This window comes from Amphimedon queenslandica, unplaced genomic scaffold, assembly GCF_000090795.2.
Source record: "Amphimedon queenslandica unplaced genomic scaffold, v1.1 AMPQUscaffold_13456, whole genome shotgun sequence".
Classification (NCBI taxonomy): domain Eukaryota; kingdom Metazoa; phylum Porifera; class Demospongiae; order Haplosclerida; family Niphatidae; genus Amphimedon; species Amphimedon queenslandica.
In genome coordinates, this window is record NW_003546308.1 from 139,354 (window position 1) to 160,261 (window position 20,908).

The window sequence follows — 20,908 nt, forward strand, 5'->3', positions numbered from 1 at the left end:
ATAGAAAAATTAAGTAAATGAAAAGAAAGAATGATTCCAAAAAAACTACAATTTAGCTGGAAATTTTAAAGCAAATGTACAGTGCAGTATCTGTAGAATTGATAGATATAAAAACATACTTTTGGATTGCGTATCATTTCTTGTTCTTCTGATGCTGAGAGTGGAGTCATTGCGGAAGTGCTACCATTACTTTTAGACTTTCCCTCTCCTCCTCCTCCTCCTCCACCACTTGGCTTAGGAAGGGAGAGTTTAGTATTCAAGCTAAGCTGTTTCTTTGGTATGTGCATTTGTTTAGTGGCTTGAGCAAACACTGATTTAGTTTTATTAGCAAGCTAGAGGGAGAGAGAGAGGGGAAGAAAAATAAATTCTATCAATCCAAACACAATAGAAGGTAAAGATATTAAACAGTAATACTGTGACTCAAGACATTCTAAAGGTAATGAATGATATAGTTCATAATGACATTCAATATTAACATCACATGACTTCAAGTCACATTATGCTATAGCAGTAAGTAAAAGATGATGGTACACCTACATGATGTATTTCTCTTAGCTCTCCTCTCTGTCTCAGTCAAAGGACAAGTGGCTGTTTGGACTCAAATCCCAGGACCAAATAACTCATCAATGCATTCAGTTAGTGCTAATTCTCAATTCCTCTGGGGCATCAATTCAAAAAATGAGGCCATGTACTGCCTGAGACCATGCAAAGGAAACTGGATATACAGTACACCCAACATGAGGAGTCTCGATGCAGGGCCTGTTTATACTTGGTTCATAGGCTTAGATAACAATACATACCATGCTACAGTCAAAAAATCCAGCATAGCAAATAATATAACAGAAGCAACTGAGATAGCAGCAGGTGGTAACGGTTTTATTTGGTATCTTGACCAGTATGGGTACACGTGGAAGTGGAGCATTGGCTTAGAATATGCAGATTCTTTAAATGACAGGAAGTTCATTAATATTGCCGCCAACAGTGAGCATGTGTTTGGTATAGACGGTGAGGGAACAATTAATTATTGTGCGATTTTTGGCGGACCATGGAAAACCATACCAGGACACTTTATCAGCATGACAGCTGGCTCTCGGGAAATCTTTGCCATTGATAGAAATAACAGACAATTATACCGTTGCACTATACCCTGTGCTGAAAACTGGGAGGCAATGGAGTCTCCATCAAATGATGTGATCCAGCTTGATGCTACTATTGATGCACTGTTTGTTGTCAGTAGTAAAGGGGCTATATACCGCCATCATTTATCACTAATGTAATATAATTACAGTGTGTGCTTGACTGTTTGATATAGCTACAAGTACAGTACATTGCTGTTTTGTTTCATGCATGCTTAAATTCATAAAAATTTGCAAAAATTCAATTTTGGGACTTACTATACAACATAAGAACATGTATATGCATCAGAAAAATTATGAAAATGACGAATTCTCTCAGAGTCATTTTTGGTGAAATTTAGTGAAAGACCCTGTACAGGGACTTTGGCCCGATTTTTGAGTAACTTAAAAAATTCAAAAAATCCAATTTCGATTGGAATAGGGAATACATACATGTACATCATGTTTTATTAGTCATCATTATTGTTATCATTAAGTTTGCTAATGAACTGATACTATCAACGCATCACATGACTTCAGGTCACATGATACTAATATAAGCACTACTATATAAGGTATAAGACAGCTTAAGTAAAGATGAGCGTACAGCTACTTCTCTTAGCTCTCCTCTCTGTCTCAGTCAAAGGACAATTATGGATTCAAGTGCAAGGAGCAGGACCAGCTATGCATTCTGTTCATGCTAACTCTGAATTTCTCTGGGGTATCGATACCCTTAATTATGCTCAGTACTGCAAAAGGCCATGTAGTAGTAAATGGGAATACCGTACACACAACATTAGGAATCTTGATGTTGGGACTGACTTTACGTATTTTGTCAGCTTTGATTACAAGTTATACCGTGGTACAGCCAAAGAAAGCAATTATGAAATAGCAAATGAAGAAATAGGAACAACTGATGTAGCAGCCGGTGGCAATGGTTATATCTGGTTTCTTGATGCTGATAATAACATACGTAAGTGGAGTACTAGTTTAGAGTCTGTAGAATCATCCATTGATGGGAGGTTCATTAACATTGCTGCCAACAGCGAGTATGTATTTGGTATAGACTACAGTAATACGATTAATTATCGTCCAATTTTTGGAGGTGAAGGACCTTGGGAAACCATCCCTGGACAGTTTAAATGCATGACAGCTGGTGCTCGAGAAATATTCGCAGTTGGATACAATAACACTCAAATTTTTCGTTGTACTATACCATGTATTGGAAACTGGGAGAAGATGGAGTCTCCAGCATCTAATGTGGTTCAGCTTGATGCTACTGTTGATGCACTATTTGCTGTCACTGGTGCAGGAATCATATACCGTCATGATCTACCACTAATGTAATACTATAACTAACTGTGTGCCATTGACTAGTTGATAGCTAATATCGCTGTGTTGTTTATGTACCCCCTTTTAATAACATGAATGTAATAACAATTCCACGCTTATATAACTCTACTATGACTACAATGTAGAATACAAATAACCATATAAACTACATTATACATGCACATACATAGCTAATATTACTATTAGTATCTTTTACTCAATGTTGCATGCATAATCTCATTATACTTACTTTATGCGACATCTTGACTACTTCCGGTGGTGAGCGGTCTTCTTGAATATGTAGCTGGTTAGGAGAGGGCGTGTGCATATCTTCGTTAATTTGTGTCCACTCCCTAACATGAGGGACTGGGTCAGGATACCTAGCCTGCATAAAAGAGAAAGGGGAAGGAGGAGAGATATAAAGTGTGAGTAGTATGTAATCTTACTGGATTCCTAAGATGTAGTGCCCTTTGAACTAAGTCAGATACCTCAAACCACGGAGGGTACTTCATTAAAAGCTGCATACACGTACTGTAGTCATCTGTTAATACTGTACAGGGAATATAATAATAATAATAATAATAATAATAATAATAAATATAATAATAATAAATATAATAATATTAATAATAATTATTAAGAATAACGTATGTCTTATAATAATAATAATAATAATAATAATAATAATAATAATAATAATAATAATAATAATAATGTTATTTATCCGTATTAAAGTCTCATAGATTATTTAATTTGCTTACAAGTATCTCTTATTAGTGTAAGCATGGTAACAAAGACATAGTCCATTAGGCCGAGTGAGTTCCCTTCAACAAACAAGGCATCCCATAACTGAAGCATACTAGGAAGATGAAACTCTCGTCCAAATAATAATCTAATCCACCGACTGCGAGACAAAAAGAGAGAGAGAGAGAGAGAGAGAGGGTGGGGAGAGATAGTGAAAGAGAGAGTAAGATTAAATGATAAAGACTATGAGTAGCAGATTAAACATTAGATTACAAGTACATGTACATATATACTGCGTAGTACAATAACAATGTACTATCAAAGGATAACAGTATTCATTCATTCATTTCTTACATTCCATAGGTCTGTGGAGGGATACCAAGATCCCTCAGTCTGTAGTACAGCTGCTCATCGGCATTCTTTAATAAGACGTCGTGGATCTTATCAAGCTTCCTTGCAATTGATGAAGTCTAAACAAGACATACATGTAATAGCCTCAATATGAAAAGAAAAACGGTCTTAATTTTTATTCAGTATTTGATGAAGCTGACATACATGCACAGTAGTGACAGTACATGTACATGTACAGAGTAAAATAATACACTAATATCTAAGGCTTACTGGGAGGTAGACTTCATCGGATTCGAAAGGTTTTCTGACGTGTCTGTTGCTATTCTTCTGTTGCCTTGCTCTGATAATGTCGGACTCTAAGGAGGCACTGAGGAAGAAGTGCTGCATACCCTCCATGAGCTCTGAAAAGAGAGCACTGAAGAAAAGAAAGAGGAGGCAAGTAAAGAAGAGAGAGAGAGAGAAAGGGATAAAGAATGTTTAAAATAAACATCAAAATTTGAATAACCAAAAGTGGTACGTAATATACAAAGAGAGAATGAGAGGGAACAGCTCCCAGTACAGTAATCGGACAACCCCCAACAGACATTAATATAGAGAGGCTACAATGTGAATACACAGTGTTAACTAACAAGGCATCAGCATCAATGCAGGCAGGGTCCATCACCACCTTTAACGCAGGACTAAAAAAAATAAAATCAATCTTAAAACTATCTATAATTATACAGTTTCTACCTTAGTGAATCGTCATTTTGCACATCGTCTCTGCTCTCAGCATGAAGGATGAAAAGAATTGGAGCTAAGAGTTCGTGCATGCCTTGTCTATAGCTAATGTCAGGCTCTTCTTTGGCATAGCAGAATAAAATATCTAACATACTGTTCCTGTAAAATAAATAAATAAATAAATAAATAATAATAATAATAATAATAATAATGATAAAGCGTTTTGCAATTGAGAACAATTGCTGCCTGTACATGATATGGTAGCAACATCTACATGCATGTACATGTAATAGATTTGCTGTCCTTATGCTATGTAGAGAGTTAATAGTCAATTCTGGTTACAATTTTTTAAAGTTATGGGCATCTAAAGAGCTAAATAAACAAATCTATTATGCGTGTATTTCTAAAATTGGTACTTGCTATTTTAATGCCAATGCCAAATTGTTTGACCCCATCCATAATACATGTACATATGTACATTGTACTAAAGATTCCAGTAATGTATTGAATTTCTTTACACTATGTCTTCCATCACTGACCCCCTCTCTATCTACTGTTGTCCCCTTTCTCTCTCTCTCTATCTACTGCTTGCCCCCTTTCTCTCTCTCTTACTGGATGTCTTGTTGTCTAAAGAACATCTGATCGGGATGAGTTCTAACAATATCCTGAGTGATGATTTGCTTTATCTCTCCATCTTGAAAGTACTGGTTCCAAGGGCTCTGTGACACAAAGCAATAATATGTAAAAACAAACAAATGAAATAAAAGAGAAAGTAATAAAATAAGAAGAAAGTGACTGACATCTTCTTCAAGTGAGAGAGGATTATGAACATTTAGATCTAGCGAGGCCTCAACATCTTTATGAGGATCAATCATATACTACATAGAGAGTCAGAGAACAATAGAAATGAAATAGAAAAGTAGAGAAAGTACAAACCTTTTGCTTCAAGGCTGCATATTTCTCTCGTGATAAGTTTGATGCTTCTATCCACTGGCTCTGATCTTCAGGTATGACACCAAGAAACAGCTAAAGTAATGGAGGAAGGTATACATGTACATGTACATGCAGAAGTATAGAGAGAGGGGGGGCATTATGTAGTATATGCATGTTTGCTGTATTCTTTTTCATACCTTCCAGCAAATCGATCTTAAATTAGACCGCTGTAGCTCACCGGAAAGAGCAAACTGTTTTAACTGAAAACATAAACAAAGAAAAATTAATTATTGCTATCGTTGGCAGTAAAGGGGGTGGAAAAAAATAAAATAAAAACAGTAAATATTAGCAACGTAATTACCACTTTGAGGTAGCCATCTTGAGAAAACAATTTGTACCAGTCATCCCTAGAAAAAAGGAGGAGAAAGGAGCAGAATGAACTGATGAAGAGTGGAATATTTTGACGAGTTACCTTGTGTAGTGGTAATTATCTGTTGTGTCCACATCTACGGGGGCAGGTTCTCTTGTGCTTGTATCTTCCAGAGTGACTGAGAGGAATCCTGGAGGTCTATAGTTATGCTGGAAACATTACAATTCCTAACCTTCTTCAGCTTCAGTCATCTTCAAAGAATCCGGAGTCTCGACTATAGAATACGGAGGAAGACGAAAAATCACTTAAAAGGGTGGAGCTTGCTGAACTAGAATTTCAAATTTCAATTTTAAAATTAATTACTTCCAGAATTCATCATGTACAATGTTGTATTATAGCTTTCTGTACACAATGTCTTAATAATTAGAAACTGATATTCATTTATGATAATAATAATAATAATAATAACAATAATAATATTAACTATAAAAGTTAGGTTGTCATGACGATCCTGTTCCCGTTCCTCCAGTTAGAGTATTCGTTAACCTAAAGAACCCAAAAGTATTCCCAAGGAGTCACGTGAAACCTTACCAGTCCATTGCTTCTTCTAGCCCATCACCCTTTAGTGCTGATGTTTTAAAAATGGCCCAGGTTCTGCTCTTGAGTGCTGAAAGACCAAGAGCTGTTGAGACCTCTGAAGGCGACATGGCTCCCTCCATATCCTAAAAACAACAACAAAGAACAACAATAATAAACAAGAATTATAATAATTTCATACTTGTTTATTAGCGAATACTAATAAAATTGCGTCTTTTAATTCTTCCTCCTAATGGAAAACAATTGTTGTAAAAACACTTCTTTTTTGTTTAAATATTCCATCCTCTCATCTCTTACTTTCTCTCTCCCCTCCTACTCTCTCTCTATATTACTTCTACTTTCTAGACTCTTACCTCTAACATGCTCACGAGCTCAGACTTTGAGATGGCGATCCTTTCCCTATCACAACTATCAACTACATAGATAATGGCATCAGTATTGGAGTAATAGCATCTCCAGTAAGGTCTAAAGAGTTGTGTGACATACAATCATAATGTGATTCATATAGTTCAACCGACCTTATGCTTGTTTGTCCCCCTAGGTCCCATACTATGTACATAAAGTATTAATAATGTCATGGAAAGGGTATATATACATATGTAGTATTATGTACCTTGAAACTTTAGGTTTTTATATGTCACTGTTTCTACATTGAAACCAATAGCTACAGGAGACAGATGATAGACAGGGAAAGAAAAAAATACATTATATGAGCGTATCATGTGAAGGTTTATTAGTTATTAGTACATGACCACATGGAAATCCCCATCAATTACCAATATTATTGGCATTTTAATTTTATTATTGTATTATAATAACAAACTAACTATTCCCTCTACATAACGTCTCACTTGGTATTGTTGTTACTACTTCTCCAACTTGTAACCTATATATATAATACAATAATTATGTCACTGGATTAAAATGATACAAGGCCTCACCTGTACAGTATGGTGGTTTTTCCAGCTCCATCAAGGCCCAATATTAGAATTCTAGTCTCCTTGGTGCCCCACAGCCTAGAGAAAAGGCTAGAAAAGACTCCACCTGAAACAAAATAGGAAAAATGAATAAAATCCATGTAGTTACACTCACCCATTGATAGCAAATTATATTAAATGCACTTTAATTAGAAAGAGTTAAAATTTCAGTCGAGGGCATTATTTGGAATTATTAATGAGTCGATCATCACGGGGGCAATAATTGAAAATATTGTTAGGCGAATGGGCGTTAATTGGAAATGGGGAACATGCCTTCATAACCACCGTCCCCCTCTCTCCCTCTTCATTTACTGTTACTCTAAAGAGCACATTCTAGTTATCTGAACTGAAGAAAATGAGCGTGTCTCCCGAGGCAAAGCTCCTCTGCGTCCCGTACAAAGAAGGCTACAGCCCCGAGAAGATACGGAAAAAGATACTGAGAAGACTACAGAAGTTAGAGAGAAAGTCCACGCCCAGTGCATACGTGAAGTCCCTCCCTGGTGTCCCAGCAAATGAAGTACTGAGCATCGTAAGCAACTCCAAGTACATAGCATGTCTGCTTAAAGATGGACGTGCCTGTAGAATGAAGGTCTCCTCTTCGTCGAATCTAACAATGTACCAAGTTCCGCCCGATTTTAAAACGGGCGGAGCAAGACCTGGTGGACCTGAGAACAGCCTACAGGTTTTATCGGATGCTGAGTATGCACGTAGGCTTCAAGCCCAGTTCGATCAAGAGAGGGATTTTCGTCCTAACAGCAGGATTGGACGCAGTGATCTTGACATCCTGCGTGGTTTGAACAGCTCGCCGTTTTCTGGGATCCCCACACTCACTTCCATCGCTTCTCCTCCTTCCTCTTCCGCTCAACTGAACACAAACTTCACGTCATCATCTCCCACTCCAGACTTCACCGCCATCAGTAACCCCGCCTACCTCCCCGCCTCTGTTACCTTCCTTACGACCGGCTCCGGTCCGTCCGTCGTCGCTGTGCGTACCTTTAGACCGGTCGACGGTGCATCGGTTGCCTCTCATTCCGTCAATAACGATCTCATGGATGACAGGGACATTGGCGATAAGGCTCGTGATGATGAGGGGGCGGCCGGAGGGGGAGGGGCTGGCTCTGACGCTGCCTCTGGTGCTGCGGCCGGGAGGAAAAAGAGAGAAGAGGTGTGGCCACAAATGGGGGAACTGGAGTGGATGATTGTGAAGCAGGTAAGACTAATCATGAGATCTCTTGAAATGTTAACCAATAATTTTTGCTGACTTTATACGGTTTGCATCACATGTACATCTAGCTTTAATCACACACATATAAACATAATATATAAAATTAGTGTAGTTTATCACTTGCTTATAGGATTTGGTTACAATCACACATGTTTTGGTGTGTGACACGCAATTGAACATGATTTTACACCTGTAACGTACTAATGTGTGTATTGTATCTAGTCTGCTAGTTTTGTAGTCCCTGTGGTAAGACTGTTGGAACTGAACCTTCATTTTGTAGTGAATATGAAAATGCAGATCTGTACCACATTCAGTACAAAGCATGTGTACATGTAGTGCATAATTTCTATGAGTATTACATGTAGTTGTACATTTATGTTTACATGCTGTGTGGAGGTGACATTAATTAGTAGTAGATTAATGTGTGTGATAAATCATGCATTTCATTGCTTCATTTGAGTATCTCTCTAAATTTATAACTGTTACTATTATTAGAACTCTTTCGTTGCTATTTTTAGAATCCCGAGTCTCTTGGTTCCGATAATCGATTCGTCTCTATCGCTGCTCTTCATTCAGAGATACTGCTAGTAGGCGGGGCATCTGGTCAGTTATATTCCTGGCCTTGTGACGAGGGTGTGGTCAATCCACAGCCACACCCACTTACAAGAGAACTTGGACTCGCTAGCGAAAGGATTTCCTTTCTCTCCTCGAGCGATATTCGAGCATCAATCATAACTGAATCAGGAGGCGTGGCTACATTTTACGATCAACTTCTAAGAGGTATTATAAGCATGTAAATGTATGATAAAGTTCCCATTTGGTAATTCGTACATTGTATCCCTTATATTTACAGGTGGGATTTGAAGAGTTCATTTCTTCTTTTATTATGTCTTTATATAATAATTAAATTAATTAACATATTTCTGTTATTACTAGGTTGCTCTGAAGCAGGTGCTCCTCCATTGGTCAGTTCTCTCTCTCATTCGCTTACTTTTCCCTCAGAATTCACAACCGATTCAATCTCGTCTCTCTTTGTCTCTGACTTCCTTACCTACGTCATTACCAATGGAGGGAAAGTCTACTGGTGGTAAGAGTACTGTCATTATTATTATTATTATTAAATATTATATAAATACATGTACATTATAACTGGTATCAGTTGATGTGGAGTACAACAATGTACATGCATGACAATTACAATGATGATAGAGTCATTTTCTAGGGAATTTTGTACACTTGGTAGTAGTAGTTTTTATAATAATTGTTAAAATTCCCAGAATGTCCATGTCCAATTGTAAAAAATGAAAATGCTTATCTTTTCTCTCCTTTCTTCTTTCCTGTTCCTCCTCTTTTTTGTCCTCTCTCTCTCTCTCCTTTTCATGTCACTTCTTTCTCTCTTCACTAGGGGACTCTGTCCTCAAGTTAAATCTTCTTCTCCAGCATCATCTGATGCTCATTCTTCCTCTGCAGCCTCTTCCATTGTTGAGGGCTCTTTGGTACGCCTAAAGAACGGTCCACCTTGCGGTCCTAATGCCCTCGTCCTCCATTGCTCCAAGACTCACGGTCCACGTGTGGGTCAGACCGTTAATATAATTGAAAAGGGCAGCATAGACCCAACGACCAGCGTATTGGTAAAGATATTAAAGCAGATGGTTCAAGAAGGCGAGGATGGAATGGGTAAGGTCCAGCAGTACGAGTCTCTTGAAATATGGAAGCAGTCCGATGTTGTTTTTCTTGATGATTCTCCTGCCGTTCTTGGTAAGGTTGTGGCTGTGGATAACAACCAGGCAATCATTGATGTTTCTTATGCCCAGCATACTGACATACAGACAACCTCTAAGCCTCAGAATTCGCTCAAAGTTTATCGACTTGCCGAGCTCTCTCTTTGTATGGGTGTTGAAGCAACCGCTAATGCGACCGTGGAGGCCACACCTACTTCTCACAGTCAGCCGGTCAGTCGTCACGTTGCCGGTATCGTTCAACACGCCCCCGTGTGCATCCTTGACCCTGCCCCTCTCCCACCCACGTCCCTCCCTCCCATTATTGACGACAGTATGGGCGAGACTAAAGGTCCCTCAATGCTGAGAGGATTCCTTCCTGTAGCGCTCCACCCGACCAACAGTGGACCATATCTACTCATCAAGAGGATCGAAGATGATCAAACATTCTTTGTGTGTACTTCGGGCACGTCCTCGGGCTTGATTCAAAGTTCGTCTTTCGTTGCTACGGGTGGGCGAGACACAAAGCCTCAAAAATGCACGCTAGAGGAAGAGAGTTGTCACGCTTACGAGTGTGCTCTGGAGGCTTGTCCCAGTCTTTTACCTGCTCCCACTGAGAGGGCTGTCCCTAAGCATGCCGGGAGGAAGAGGAGAAGGAAAGGAACTCAAACGAGTAATAACGAGACACTTTCTGTTCCTACTCCTCCAGTTCTTCATAAAACAGCTTCAATCATTGACATGTATAACTCTGAGGTTCTCTGCATTAAGGACGTTCACGGTGTTCTCATTCCCATTCCGCCCGGACTCAAACTCAAACCGGATCCTCCTCGGTACCTGGATCATCTTGCTGGCTGGTTTCCAAACAGTGATCCCGTGCTCTATAATTCTTATCATTCTCTGATGTCCCGTCAGTATATGCTCAATAAAAATAAGAACATGATCATGTTGCTAGTTGGTAAGCTACCAGATGATCCAGTAAAGTAATGTACATTGTACACATAATAGTTTATCAGAAATAGCTTTGACAAATGGTCACACGAACCCCCAATTTTTATGACATTTTTGAGCCAGTTCTTCTTACGTTTTATTTATTAATTTTTATCAGCTAGTACATGTAAATGTATATAGTGTATAAACCTACATGTATGTACATGTACACGTACATGTATTTTTTCTAAAAATTGTCTTTGAATTCTTTCTCCTCCCCTCTCTCCTGCAGTTCCCATTAAACAGACCCTGTTGCCTTCAGTAATGAAAATTGATACGATTTCCGTTGAGAGAATAGTCCGCTCTATCTCAAACACCACGCCCCCAACTGACCACTCCTCCTCGTCTCCCCCAACAACTAATGGCGGAGACAGTCCCCCAGCACCAAAGAAGCCAGCCCTGGAGCCTGTGGCCGACGTTGAAATGATGGAATCAAAAACCTCTGAACTTGAGCCGTCCTCGATGAACGTTGATACCGAGGATTCCAAACCCTGTTCCAGTCCTGGTATGGGTCTGAGTCTCTCTCCTTCAGTATTGTACGAGTATACTGCTCACAATTATAATGTGATGCACGTTTGTGTGGCCAGGAAGGACAGGGACGATGATGGATCCAATAAGCAATTCATACCTTATAAAGGTGAGGGACTAGTGCCATTAAAATTGAACATTAATAAAATTAATGTACTAATGTACATATGCACAATGTACATGTACATGTATATGCTACATAAAACACATGTACATGTACATGTATCAGCGCATTGTCATTCATACATACATGTAAATGAACTATGATTCACAAAATACAAATAACATTGAGTGTACATGTACATTTTCTATTAATTTTTCCTGTATCCTTTCCACAGGTGATAATGGAGCTAATTATCAGAGTCTCACAGCTTACCCAGAGTATCGTGACACCAGTTTTGAGGAGCTGAGGACCAACTACTACAATAAAGGAGGAGGCTATGAGATATCCCCCGACATGAAGAGGGATTTCCAGGACCTTGCTTATGCTCAGGTCATGATGCTGGACACCTTCCTCTCTTCTGAGACCATCAGGAATGACGTCATTAGACTGGTGAGTCATGCATGTACAATGTGTAGGTTAATTTTTGAGTAACTTAAAAAATTCATAAAAAATCTAATTTTGATCAGAATCAGCTCAAACTTGCTACACAACATAAGAACATGTATATGCATCAGAAAACATTATAAAATTAAAGAATTCTCACCTAGTCATTTTTGGTGAAATTTGGCCAGTGACCCTGTACTATAGTACAGGGACTTTGGCCCGATTTTTGAGCAACTTTAAAAATTCATAAAAAATCTAATTTTGATTGGAATCAGCTCAAACTTGCTACACAACATAAGAACATGTATATGTATCAGAGAAAATTATAAAAATGAAAAATTCTCTCTGAGTCATTTTTGGTGAAATTTGGCCAAATACACTGTACTATAGTACAGGGGCTTTGGCCTGATTTTGAGCAACTTAAAAATTTTTTTAAATTAATTGTCTTTTTATTTGTTTTTCTTTTCCAGTTACGTCAGAAGAATGCTTTTGGTGAGACCCCATTCATGACAGCCATTGCCTATCAGAATTTCACCGGAGCCTACAAGATACTAGTCTTCATAGATGAGCTGGAATCATCCTCTGTCTCCCCCTCCCCCCTCCTCACTGAGGCCTGTCTCTCCAGAAACAGAGCAGGCATGACACCAGTACAACTCTTCTTTGCTAGCTACAGCACTTGCTACGACATTCAACAGATGAAGCTCTACATATCAAGTCTCCCTCTCGGCTACACTGCTCAGCAGCTCCTCTCTCTTTTTAAAGAGTTCTATCCGTCCGTTTATAAAGCCGAGATCACTCGTGATTATGATGACGATGATGTTGTTGATCCGCCGGACGAGGCCAGTGACCCGGAGTCGGACGACGGAGGAGAGGGTGGGGAGCAGGGTGCACCTGCTACTGCCAGCGCTCCTCCTCGTGTTCCTCAAGCACAGAGAAGAGGGACTAACTTACATGCTACACCTTTAATGGATAATATACCGTTCCGTGGTATGGTCTACTTCAGTGATATTTATCAGCTAAGAGCAGCTCATCTCGAGATGCAGGATTTCAGAGTCTTTGCTAATTATTCCAATTCCCGTGCTGGTAGTTTTGGTCAGGCTCATTCCGTTAGTTTTCTTGCCGTTGGATTGGAGCCTGATGAGGCGTGCGAGGAGCAAGGAGATACCGACGGGGCTTTCCCCACTCTACTGGACGTGGGTCATGGGGTAGTGTCGAGGGTAACGCCTGCTAGACGCTCAAGAACTGGAGGGCTGAGAGTTGGTTGGGGTACCTCTAAACCTCCTCCTAATGTTGAAGCAAAGAAAGAACTTAGAAAAAAGGTTAATTTCAATGCATGCATTGTGTACTTGGTAATGCAATGCTGGAAATAAAATTATTTTGAGAAATGAAACTAGCTTGCACGAACATTGTACTACATGTACATCTACATGTACATGTATGTGTAAAATGCAATAATTGGTTTATTTTCAATTTAAGCATCTCAAAGATTATAAAGAAATTCCTAAATCTCCATTACTTTATTTTACTTTATTTTTGCATCTTCTTTATAGAGAGCCTCGGCAGGACTCAGAGAAGCTTGCAATATTTTATGTTCCTTTCTCTCAAGGACCGAGTTTGCTACAGCACTGGATAAGAATGGTGAGTCAGTCCTAGCCTCGCTCATTCACAATCAACGTTGTGTCGATTTGTTCAAGTACCTCTCCTGTGCCCCTTCTTACCCTCGCTATCGCAAGCCACTCATTCCTTCTAAGCCGGAAATACCCTTCAATGAGCCACTAGAGCTCGTAAAATCTGACACGCCCACTTCCGATAAACCCGAAGACCCTGAGAATCCATCTTCTAGTCTGTGGAGACCATTTGGGTCCGAGCCCACGCCAAAGACTGTCGTCTTGAGTTTCGGAGAAGGAGCTGCTGCTTTTACCGAAAAGTCCGAAACTCTTCCCTCGTTTACAATTGAGACTTCAGTACAGCCTCCTTGCAAGAACTATGACACTTGTTTCTTACACGGTATTGATCATTTGAACGGCTACGATCTACTCCACAATACCTTCATGACCTGGCCGGCTCAGGTTACGACTGTCTTAGGCTTCAACGCATTCAAGCACCATGATACTTGGCCAACCCCAATATCAGTTCAGAAGCTCGACTGTTTCGTCAAGCGACTCCTTGTAAGCAACGAAAACAGCTTTGCAACTGCTTTTTTGTACACCATGAGTCAAAAGATTAACGCTCTTTTGGTGGAGGGAGTTGATATCCTCCCTATCTATGAGAAGGGTGGTAATCTTGATGGTATGAATGAGAAGAACCTCCCTATGTATGTGGCTGTGAGATACCTTGGATCGCTGGTTAGAGCACTGTCCCTGGAGCACAGTAGGGTGAAGGGTACACTGGTCGAGCTCCCTCCTAGCAGAGAACTGCCTGACAGATTGAGGAGTCAAGAGATTAAAGGGAAACTGGTTCATGAGACTATGAAGTAAGTTATTATTAGGAGAGAAAGGGAAGGACTGAGCATATACATACACTACATGTATACATGTACAGTAAAGATATCATAACATGGAGAACTAGTGTCTACTCAAAATAATTGAATTAGCATGTACACATACATGCAGTTACAGTAACACCTTAGTTTTGTACATGTATTCATGTATAATATGTTCCAATGTTTAGAGTTTAGACTTGAGTTGTTTTTCATGTTCATGTATAGTTTCATTTTATTTGTTTTCTTTTCATTTTCCTTTACCTCTTCCTCTTTCTCTCTCTAGAAAATCCCTCACTTCCTTTTCGTGGCTTGCCATTGAGGCAATGGCCAAAGCAGCAGAGACAGCATGTCTGCCGGTCAGGATGGGCGTGGCAAAGCCTTTTGGAGCAAACTCTGTGACATGCGAGTACCAAACATCAACAAGAGCCTCATCCTCATCTCGTGCCGTGGGAGACAAGAGCAAGCACAGGAGCCTTGCACAACAGTTCCACATACGGACAGCAGTTCGTAACACTGAGAACTCAGGGAAGACATCTTCAATATCAAGTCTACCTGAGTTAGGTATTAGACTAGTACCGAGACAGCATGTGAACCAGTCAGGACAGGGAGAGGAGCACGAGGAGTTTGGTATGGATCTGTCGGACTCTGAGCTCCCTGGATCAGAGTTAGGTAATGATAGTTTTGATGCTGCGAATCAGCGAGGGAACCAGTCAAATTCGAGGATGTATGGGACTCAGCTTGACCTCTACGAGCACGATACCATGTCTCTCATTAACAGCAGTAGCTCAGAGGACGAGGACGACCCATTTGCCGATATAATGGACGGTGGGTTAGGCACGCACCGTGGACGAAGGGGAAGGAGAGACGGAGATGATGGGATGGACGGGATGTACCCATACGCCTGGGCCCTTGATGGACGGAGGATAGGGGAGAACACACCTGTTGTGAGACCCTCTTCACCTACTTCAAGCTTTGTAAGTAAACAGTCTGTATAGTACGTAATTTGTATTTTAAAAATATTATAATTAATAATGTACATGTACTATACATATTGCATTATTTTTTAATATTTTATTTTATTCACAGTTTGGTCAGACGGAGATAACCACGCCCCTCAGCACTATCCCCAGCATTAGATTTGGTTCTGGGTTCCTTGCTCGTACTTTTGCTCGTATTATAAAGGACCTCGTCCTCATTGTAGTCAGACTCTGCACAAGCAAAAGACCACCACTGGTAAAGAGAGAGAGAGAGAGAAAGAGAGAGATTACTACTACTAGATATTATTAGACTACCGTATAGCTGGTTTATTTCGTGTGGAATTAATTTTCGTGCAGGCTCAAATCCACTAAAATTAATTCCACTAAATTTTATTAAAACCAATTAAATATTAACAAAAATTTAGCAAGGCACTAAAATTAATTCTAATGAAAATTTAAGCAACAAAAATTTGAGGCCACAAAATAAACCAGCTATACGGTATTAGATATATACATGTACATGTACATGTACATGTATATGTACATGTAGATATTACTATTATCTACTGTTAGATATTAGGTGCTGTTGTTATACTGTATGGCTTATTGTACATGTAATAGCAATCTACATTGTATTATGAGAAGATTAAGAGCTACATGTAGATTGAGCTGAATACTTTGTTACTATTACCATTATGTGCTTATACTTTCTTTCTCTCTATTAGTATTTAATGGAGTTGCCCCGTCATACTATTCAGAAGTTACTCCAGTCAACTCTGAACACGCTAGAGAAGACTTGGTCCTGGGTAACTGATGTACTGGACGTTGCTGAAGGACAACTGCACCAAGGAAAATCCTTTGATACACAAGTAATTTACTAATAATATACTAGTAGTATACCAATAATATACTGATAGTATACTAACGAATGCATATACATATAGTGACTATAAAGTAAAGGAGTTTTAAATAATAATGTATTTTAATGGTTTGTAAGTAGTTTACTATAGTTTTACTGATATTGATAATTTACTAATAATTTACTGATAATTTACTAATAGTTTACTGGTTTAATTTTTATTTCTTACTATAGCGTTACGTTGCCACATTGAGAGGTAGTATAAGAGCCTTATCATCATCAGCTTCACCCTCAGTTGTTCAGAGGATAATAAACAGAACGGCAAATAAAAGTTTCATTGGTTCCACTCCAGGGGAATACATGGCATATCTACTGCAGTGTCAGGCCAAGGGGAATAATGAAGGAACTATACCTGTCATTGATTTATATGGGTAAGAGTCTACTGTACCTGTACAGTAAGGTGGGGAAATGGTGAGAAGAATACAATGTAAAATATACATGTATTTGTATTTACTTTGTGTGAAAAGTTTTAGCTGATTTTGATCGAAATTGTTTTTTTTAAAGTTGCTCAAAAATCAGGCCACAGTCCCTGTACTATAGTACAGGGATTTTAGTCAAATTTCACCAAAAATGAAAAGTAGAGAATTCTCCCATTTTTATAATTTTTTTCTAATACATATACATGTTTTTATGTTGCATAGCAAGTTTGAGCTGATTCTAATCAAAATTAGATTTTTTATGAATTTTTAAAGTTGCTCAAAAATCGGGCCAAAGTCCCTGTACTATAGTACAGGGATTTTAGCCAAATTTTGCCAAAAATGAAAAGTAAAGAATTCTCCATTGTTATAATTTTTTCTGATCCATATACATGTACTTATGTTGCGTAGAAAGTTTGAGCTGGTTGTGATCAAAATTGGATTTTCTGTGAATTTTAAAAACTCCATGCTAATCAATGTTGAATATTTTCTATTAATTTTTCTCCTAGTTATGAACATGTGGTATACATTCTTGATGCACTTCTCTATACTCTTGGTACGTGGCCGAAACCAGAGACACAGTTCATCCTTAAAGACCCTCTTTCACCAGAAGAGCAGAGAGCCCTCGACGAAAAGGAGAAACAAGAGAGAGAAAAGAAGGAGAGAGAGGAGAGGGAGAGGAAGGAGAGAAGAGAGAAGGAGAGAATCACAAGAGAGAAGAAGATCAAAGAAGGTCGTGACCCTGATGAGATTGACCTCTCAGAGCCGCTCTTCATAAGAACGGAATCAGAGGACGAGCGTACTCAGAGATACAACGCTGAGTTCTTTCGTACGGCCTCAAGTCCCGTGGCTCCAAAAGGTCCTTTTGAAGAGGCCTTCCCTCTCGCTAAACAGCCTCACTTGCTCCAACCATACGCTTTGAAAGAGCAGCTGTTTGCTAGCAATCAAGATCAGGAGATGAAGGACGAGGATACTCCTGACACATCATCTCTCCCTGTCTCATACTTACTACTACAAAATAGGTATGATACCACAATGATAGTCTATAATGTACATGTACTGAATGCACAATTATTGTGATTAAAATTAAAGATTTATTTCACTGTTGAGTCTTTGTTATATTGTGTATTTTTCTATCTAATCCAGAGAGATCCCTCACCCCATCACTCTCTCATGGACTATGGATGATGCCCTGATAAGATGGAACACTTCAGTCAGTGTCTTTGCTCACATATTCCTTGCTGAAGGCCCTGGAAGTGAGAGCTGTAATTTCCTTGACACTAGAGCTGGGTTTGCTAGTCGAATGGCGAGATTTAGACATCAGGTTAAATGCATCTCCCTCACTTTTGTCTTTCTTGTGTTATTCTATTATTTTAATTGTCTCTTATCAATTCTTTTTTAGGTGTCTCAGTTATTTGAGTCCACGCAGGGCGGGAGGAGTGACTGGGCCTCTGTCTCTAACACTCTCTCGATTCGAGTTCGTCGCGATCATCTCTTAGAGGATTCACTAGAGTGCCTCGGACATGTGAGTGTTGACTCCACCCATCAATTAACTACGTGTGCTTGTTATTCATTTTGTAGCTCACCAAGTTTCATTATAGTCAAGTGAGGGTTAAGTTTGAAGGTGAGGATGGATCTGGTCCCGGAGTCAATAGAGGCTTCTTTGCATCTCTTGCTAATGCACTCAAGAACAGCGACATGGTTAGTGTATGTTACTATTAATAGAACACGGCTACTATTAATAAAACGCAGTTACTATTGATAAAATTGGACTTGATGTACAGTGCTAAGCAATAATCATTTTAGTAATAATTTTTATAGTCATTGTGTCTCCTTTTTTTAATGCTCTGAAATCTGAGTCTTAACTATTTTTTCTTTATTTTCTATCATAGAGTGTTCCACCATGTAACAAGCTAGGCGGTCTGTTCTATCAGCCTGGTAAAGAGCCAGAGCAGTCCGGACTCTATTCTCCTCTTCCTCTTGTCCTTCATCCAACAATGTCTTCAACAAAGTCGTCGATTCTTCGTAGCCAGAGGTCTAGCTTGTTCAGAGCCATCGGCCGGTTTTTAGGTCTCTGCTTCTGGTTCAAGCACACCATACCGTTCATGCTCTGCCGCCATGTTTGTAAATACTTATTGGATAGGTGAGAGAGAGTAAAAAAAGAGCATTATTTGATATTTTTATTGTATATTATTCTTTAATTAGGGACTTTGCTTGGCATGATTTGGCTTTTTATAATGCTGATCTTTATGACGGGCTCCGTCGGATGATGATTGATGCTAAAAGTGGCAAAACAAAAGAAGAATTCCACGCAATTTACTGCTGCTACTTCGAGGTAAGAAAAAAAATGGTAAACAAAAAAAAGAAAAAAAAAGGTAACGCACCTGGGTGGGCTCGAACCACCAACCTTTCGGTTAACAGCCGAACGCGCTAACCGATTGCGCCACAGATGCTACCTGGGAGTGTTGGTTATATTTTTTATTTTTATAGGCTCCAGTATGTGCTCACAAAATAGGAGTTCAAAACCCTGAGAATGTTTTTAAAGACCTAATACCAGGTGGATCAAAGATCCCAGTCACACCAGAGCGTGTTGAAGAATATGTTCGGTAATAATTAACAAAAATATACTTCTCTAACTGTCTCTTTTAGCCTGTATGCTATGCATGTGATGTTAATATGTGTACGAGAAGAGCTAATGGCAATGAGAAGTGGCCTACTGGACATTATACCTTCAGAACTATTGATAGGACTCACAGCTGAAGTAGAATAGATTGTGTATTTGTATGTTCTCTATCTGCCACTCTCTTCTTTTCTCTTATTCTAGGACTTTCAACTCCTCTTATCAGGCGATTCTGCTAATATATCACTCCAGAGGCTCAAATCTGTCATGAAGTTCAATCACACTCATGGTCGCCCCGCTACCATCTGCGATAGATTTGAGAAGTAATTGTCCTATTAATACTATTATTATAATTATCATCATAACATGTAATATAAAATATTGACATTTAGGACAGATGTTATTGTTTTTTGTTGTTTGTTTCGAATTCAATGTTTATTGTTTCTAGAATGTTCTGGAGGGTTGTGAGTCATATGAACAATAATCAGAGACAGCAGTTGTTGTACTTTGCTACTGGTAGTGCGTCCCTACCAGCAACCAATGACCAAGAGCCTTGTAAGTACATCCCTTTACACATGTGGCTGGCATTGGCTGCTAAATACAATCCATCAATTGCCAAGCTTAACTTCTGCCAATATCCTGGCTATTATAGTACATGTATATTCATGATCATGTACACTTGATTGTCACTTGTACAGTATTAATGTTGTCCTATTGTGCATGTACTTGTTTTATAGAATGCCTTGATTCATCTCTCTCTCTCTCTCTTCCTTTCTTTATCTCTCTCTCTCTCTCTCTCTCTCTCTCTTCCTCTAGCCTCAATAATTATCAACATTGATGTCATTGGTGGTAGTAACGTAGAGTCGCTCCCAGTTGCCTCTACCTGCAGCCTGCGTATGTCCATCCCCTTGTACCCTTCATATAACATTTTGAAAAAGAAACTAATGCAAGCCATTCAGTGTCAAGCATATGGTCTAGGTTAATTACCAATTACTTTATTATTATTATTATTTAATATTATTATTATTATTATTATTAATGTTATTAAATTAAATTAAATTAAAACACAACCCCTACTTATAATTTTAATTATTATCATTATTGTTGTTGTGAAAACTTTTTTGTAATTTTGGAGAAGACAAAGTCATTTTTGAAGACTGACCAAACGTTTTGTAATTGGTTGGTTGGGTAGGCTTAGCTCTAAGCTGACATGTCTATTCACAAGTGCAGCTTGTCTCAAGTTGAATCCTTTAGTTCCACTAGTGAATAAACAAATTTTAGTAAGTAGATGTGTGTTTATAATTATTATGTCTCATTAAACATTAGTCATTCCTGTATTTTTGGATATCT

General features: G+C 38.9%; 3 protein-coding genes and 1 non-coding gene across 4 annotated transcripts; 1 reads left to right on the plus strand and 3 right to left on the minus strand.

Moving 5' to 3' along the window:
• Positions 1-35: 35 nt before the first annotated feature.
• On the minus strand, positions 36-5,839 carry LOC100637289 (TBC1 domain family member 5-like). The gene is made up of 15 exons (XM_003385584.2): positions 5,798-5,839; positions 5,668-5,755; positions 5,557-5,602; positions 5,393-5,455; positions 5,199-5,288; positions 5,063-5,140; positions 4,875-4,981; positions 4,275-4,421; positions 4,172-4,222; positions 3,813-3,957; positions 3,546-3,661; positions 3,209-3,351; positions 2,894-2,997; positions 2,698-2,832; positions 36-332 (listed from the first exon to the last, which is right to left on the minus strand). Exons 1-15 carry the CDS (start codon positions 5,814-5,816, stop codon positions 66-68), a joined length of 1,599 nt encoding a protein of 532 aa, XP_003385632.1. The 5' UTR covers positions 5,817-5,839; the 3' UTR covers positions 36-65.
• An 81-nt stretch (positions 5,840-5,920) lies between these two features.
• On the minus strand, positions 5,921-7,311 carry LOC100637414 (ADP-ribosylation factor-like protein 1). The gene is made up of 9 exons (XM_003385585.3): positions 7,255-7,311; positions 7,104-7,206; positions 7,014-7,048; positions 6,776-6,826; positions 6,681-6,711; positions 6,516-6,627; positions 6,344-6,391; positions 6,157-6,287; positions 5,921-6,111 (listed from the first exon to the last, which is right to left on the minus strand). Exons 1-9 carry the CDS (start codon positions 7,256-7,258, stop codon positions 6,066-6,068), a joined length of 561 nt encoding a protein of 186 aa, XP_003385633.1. The 5' UTR covers positions 7,259-7,311; the 3' UTR covers positions 5,921-6,065.
• Positions 7,312-7,386: 75 nt separating this feature from the next.
• On the plus strand, positions 7,387-20,619 carry LOC100637541 (uncharacterized). The gene is made up of 23 exons (XM_019995034.1): positions 7,387-8,349; positions 8,883-9,144; positions 9,301-9,451; positions 9,770-11,037; positions 11,302-11,706; positions 11,936-12,150; positions 12,615-13,463; positions 13,695-14,617; positions 14,910-15,600; positions 15,713-15,859; positions 16,329-16,472; positions 16,697-16,893; positions 17,448-17,960; positions 18,085-18,262; positions 18,341-18,463; positions 18,520-18,639; positions 18,831-19,081; positions 19,144-19,273; positions 19,429-19,544; positions 19,588-19,699; positions 19,763-19,881; positions 20,007-20,113; positions 20,375-20,619. The coding sequence occupies exons 1-23, from the start codon at positions 7,495-7,497 to the stop codon at positions 20,539-20,541; spliced, it is 8,043 nt and encodes a 2,680-aa protein (XP_019850593.1). The 5' UTR covers positions 7,387-7,494; the 3' UTR covers positions 20,542-20,619.
• Positions 19,318-19,391, minus strand: Trnan-guu (transfer RNA asparagine (anticodon GUU)). Its single transcript has one exon. It is a non-coding gene; the product is annotated as a tRNA-Asn (tRNA).
• Positions 20,620-20,908: the final 289 nt, after the last annotated feature.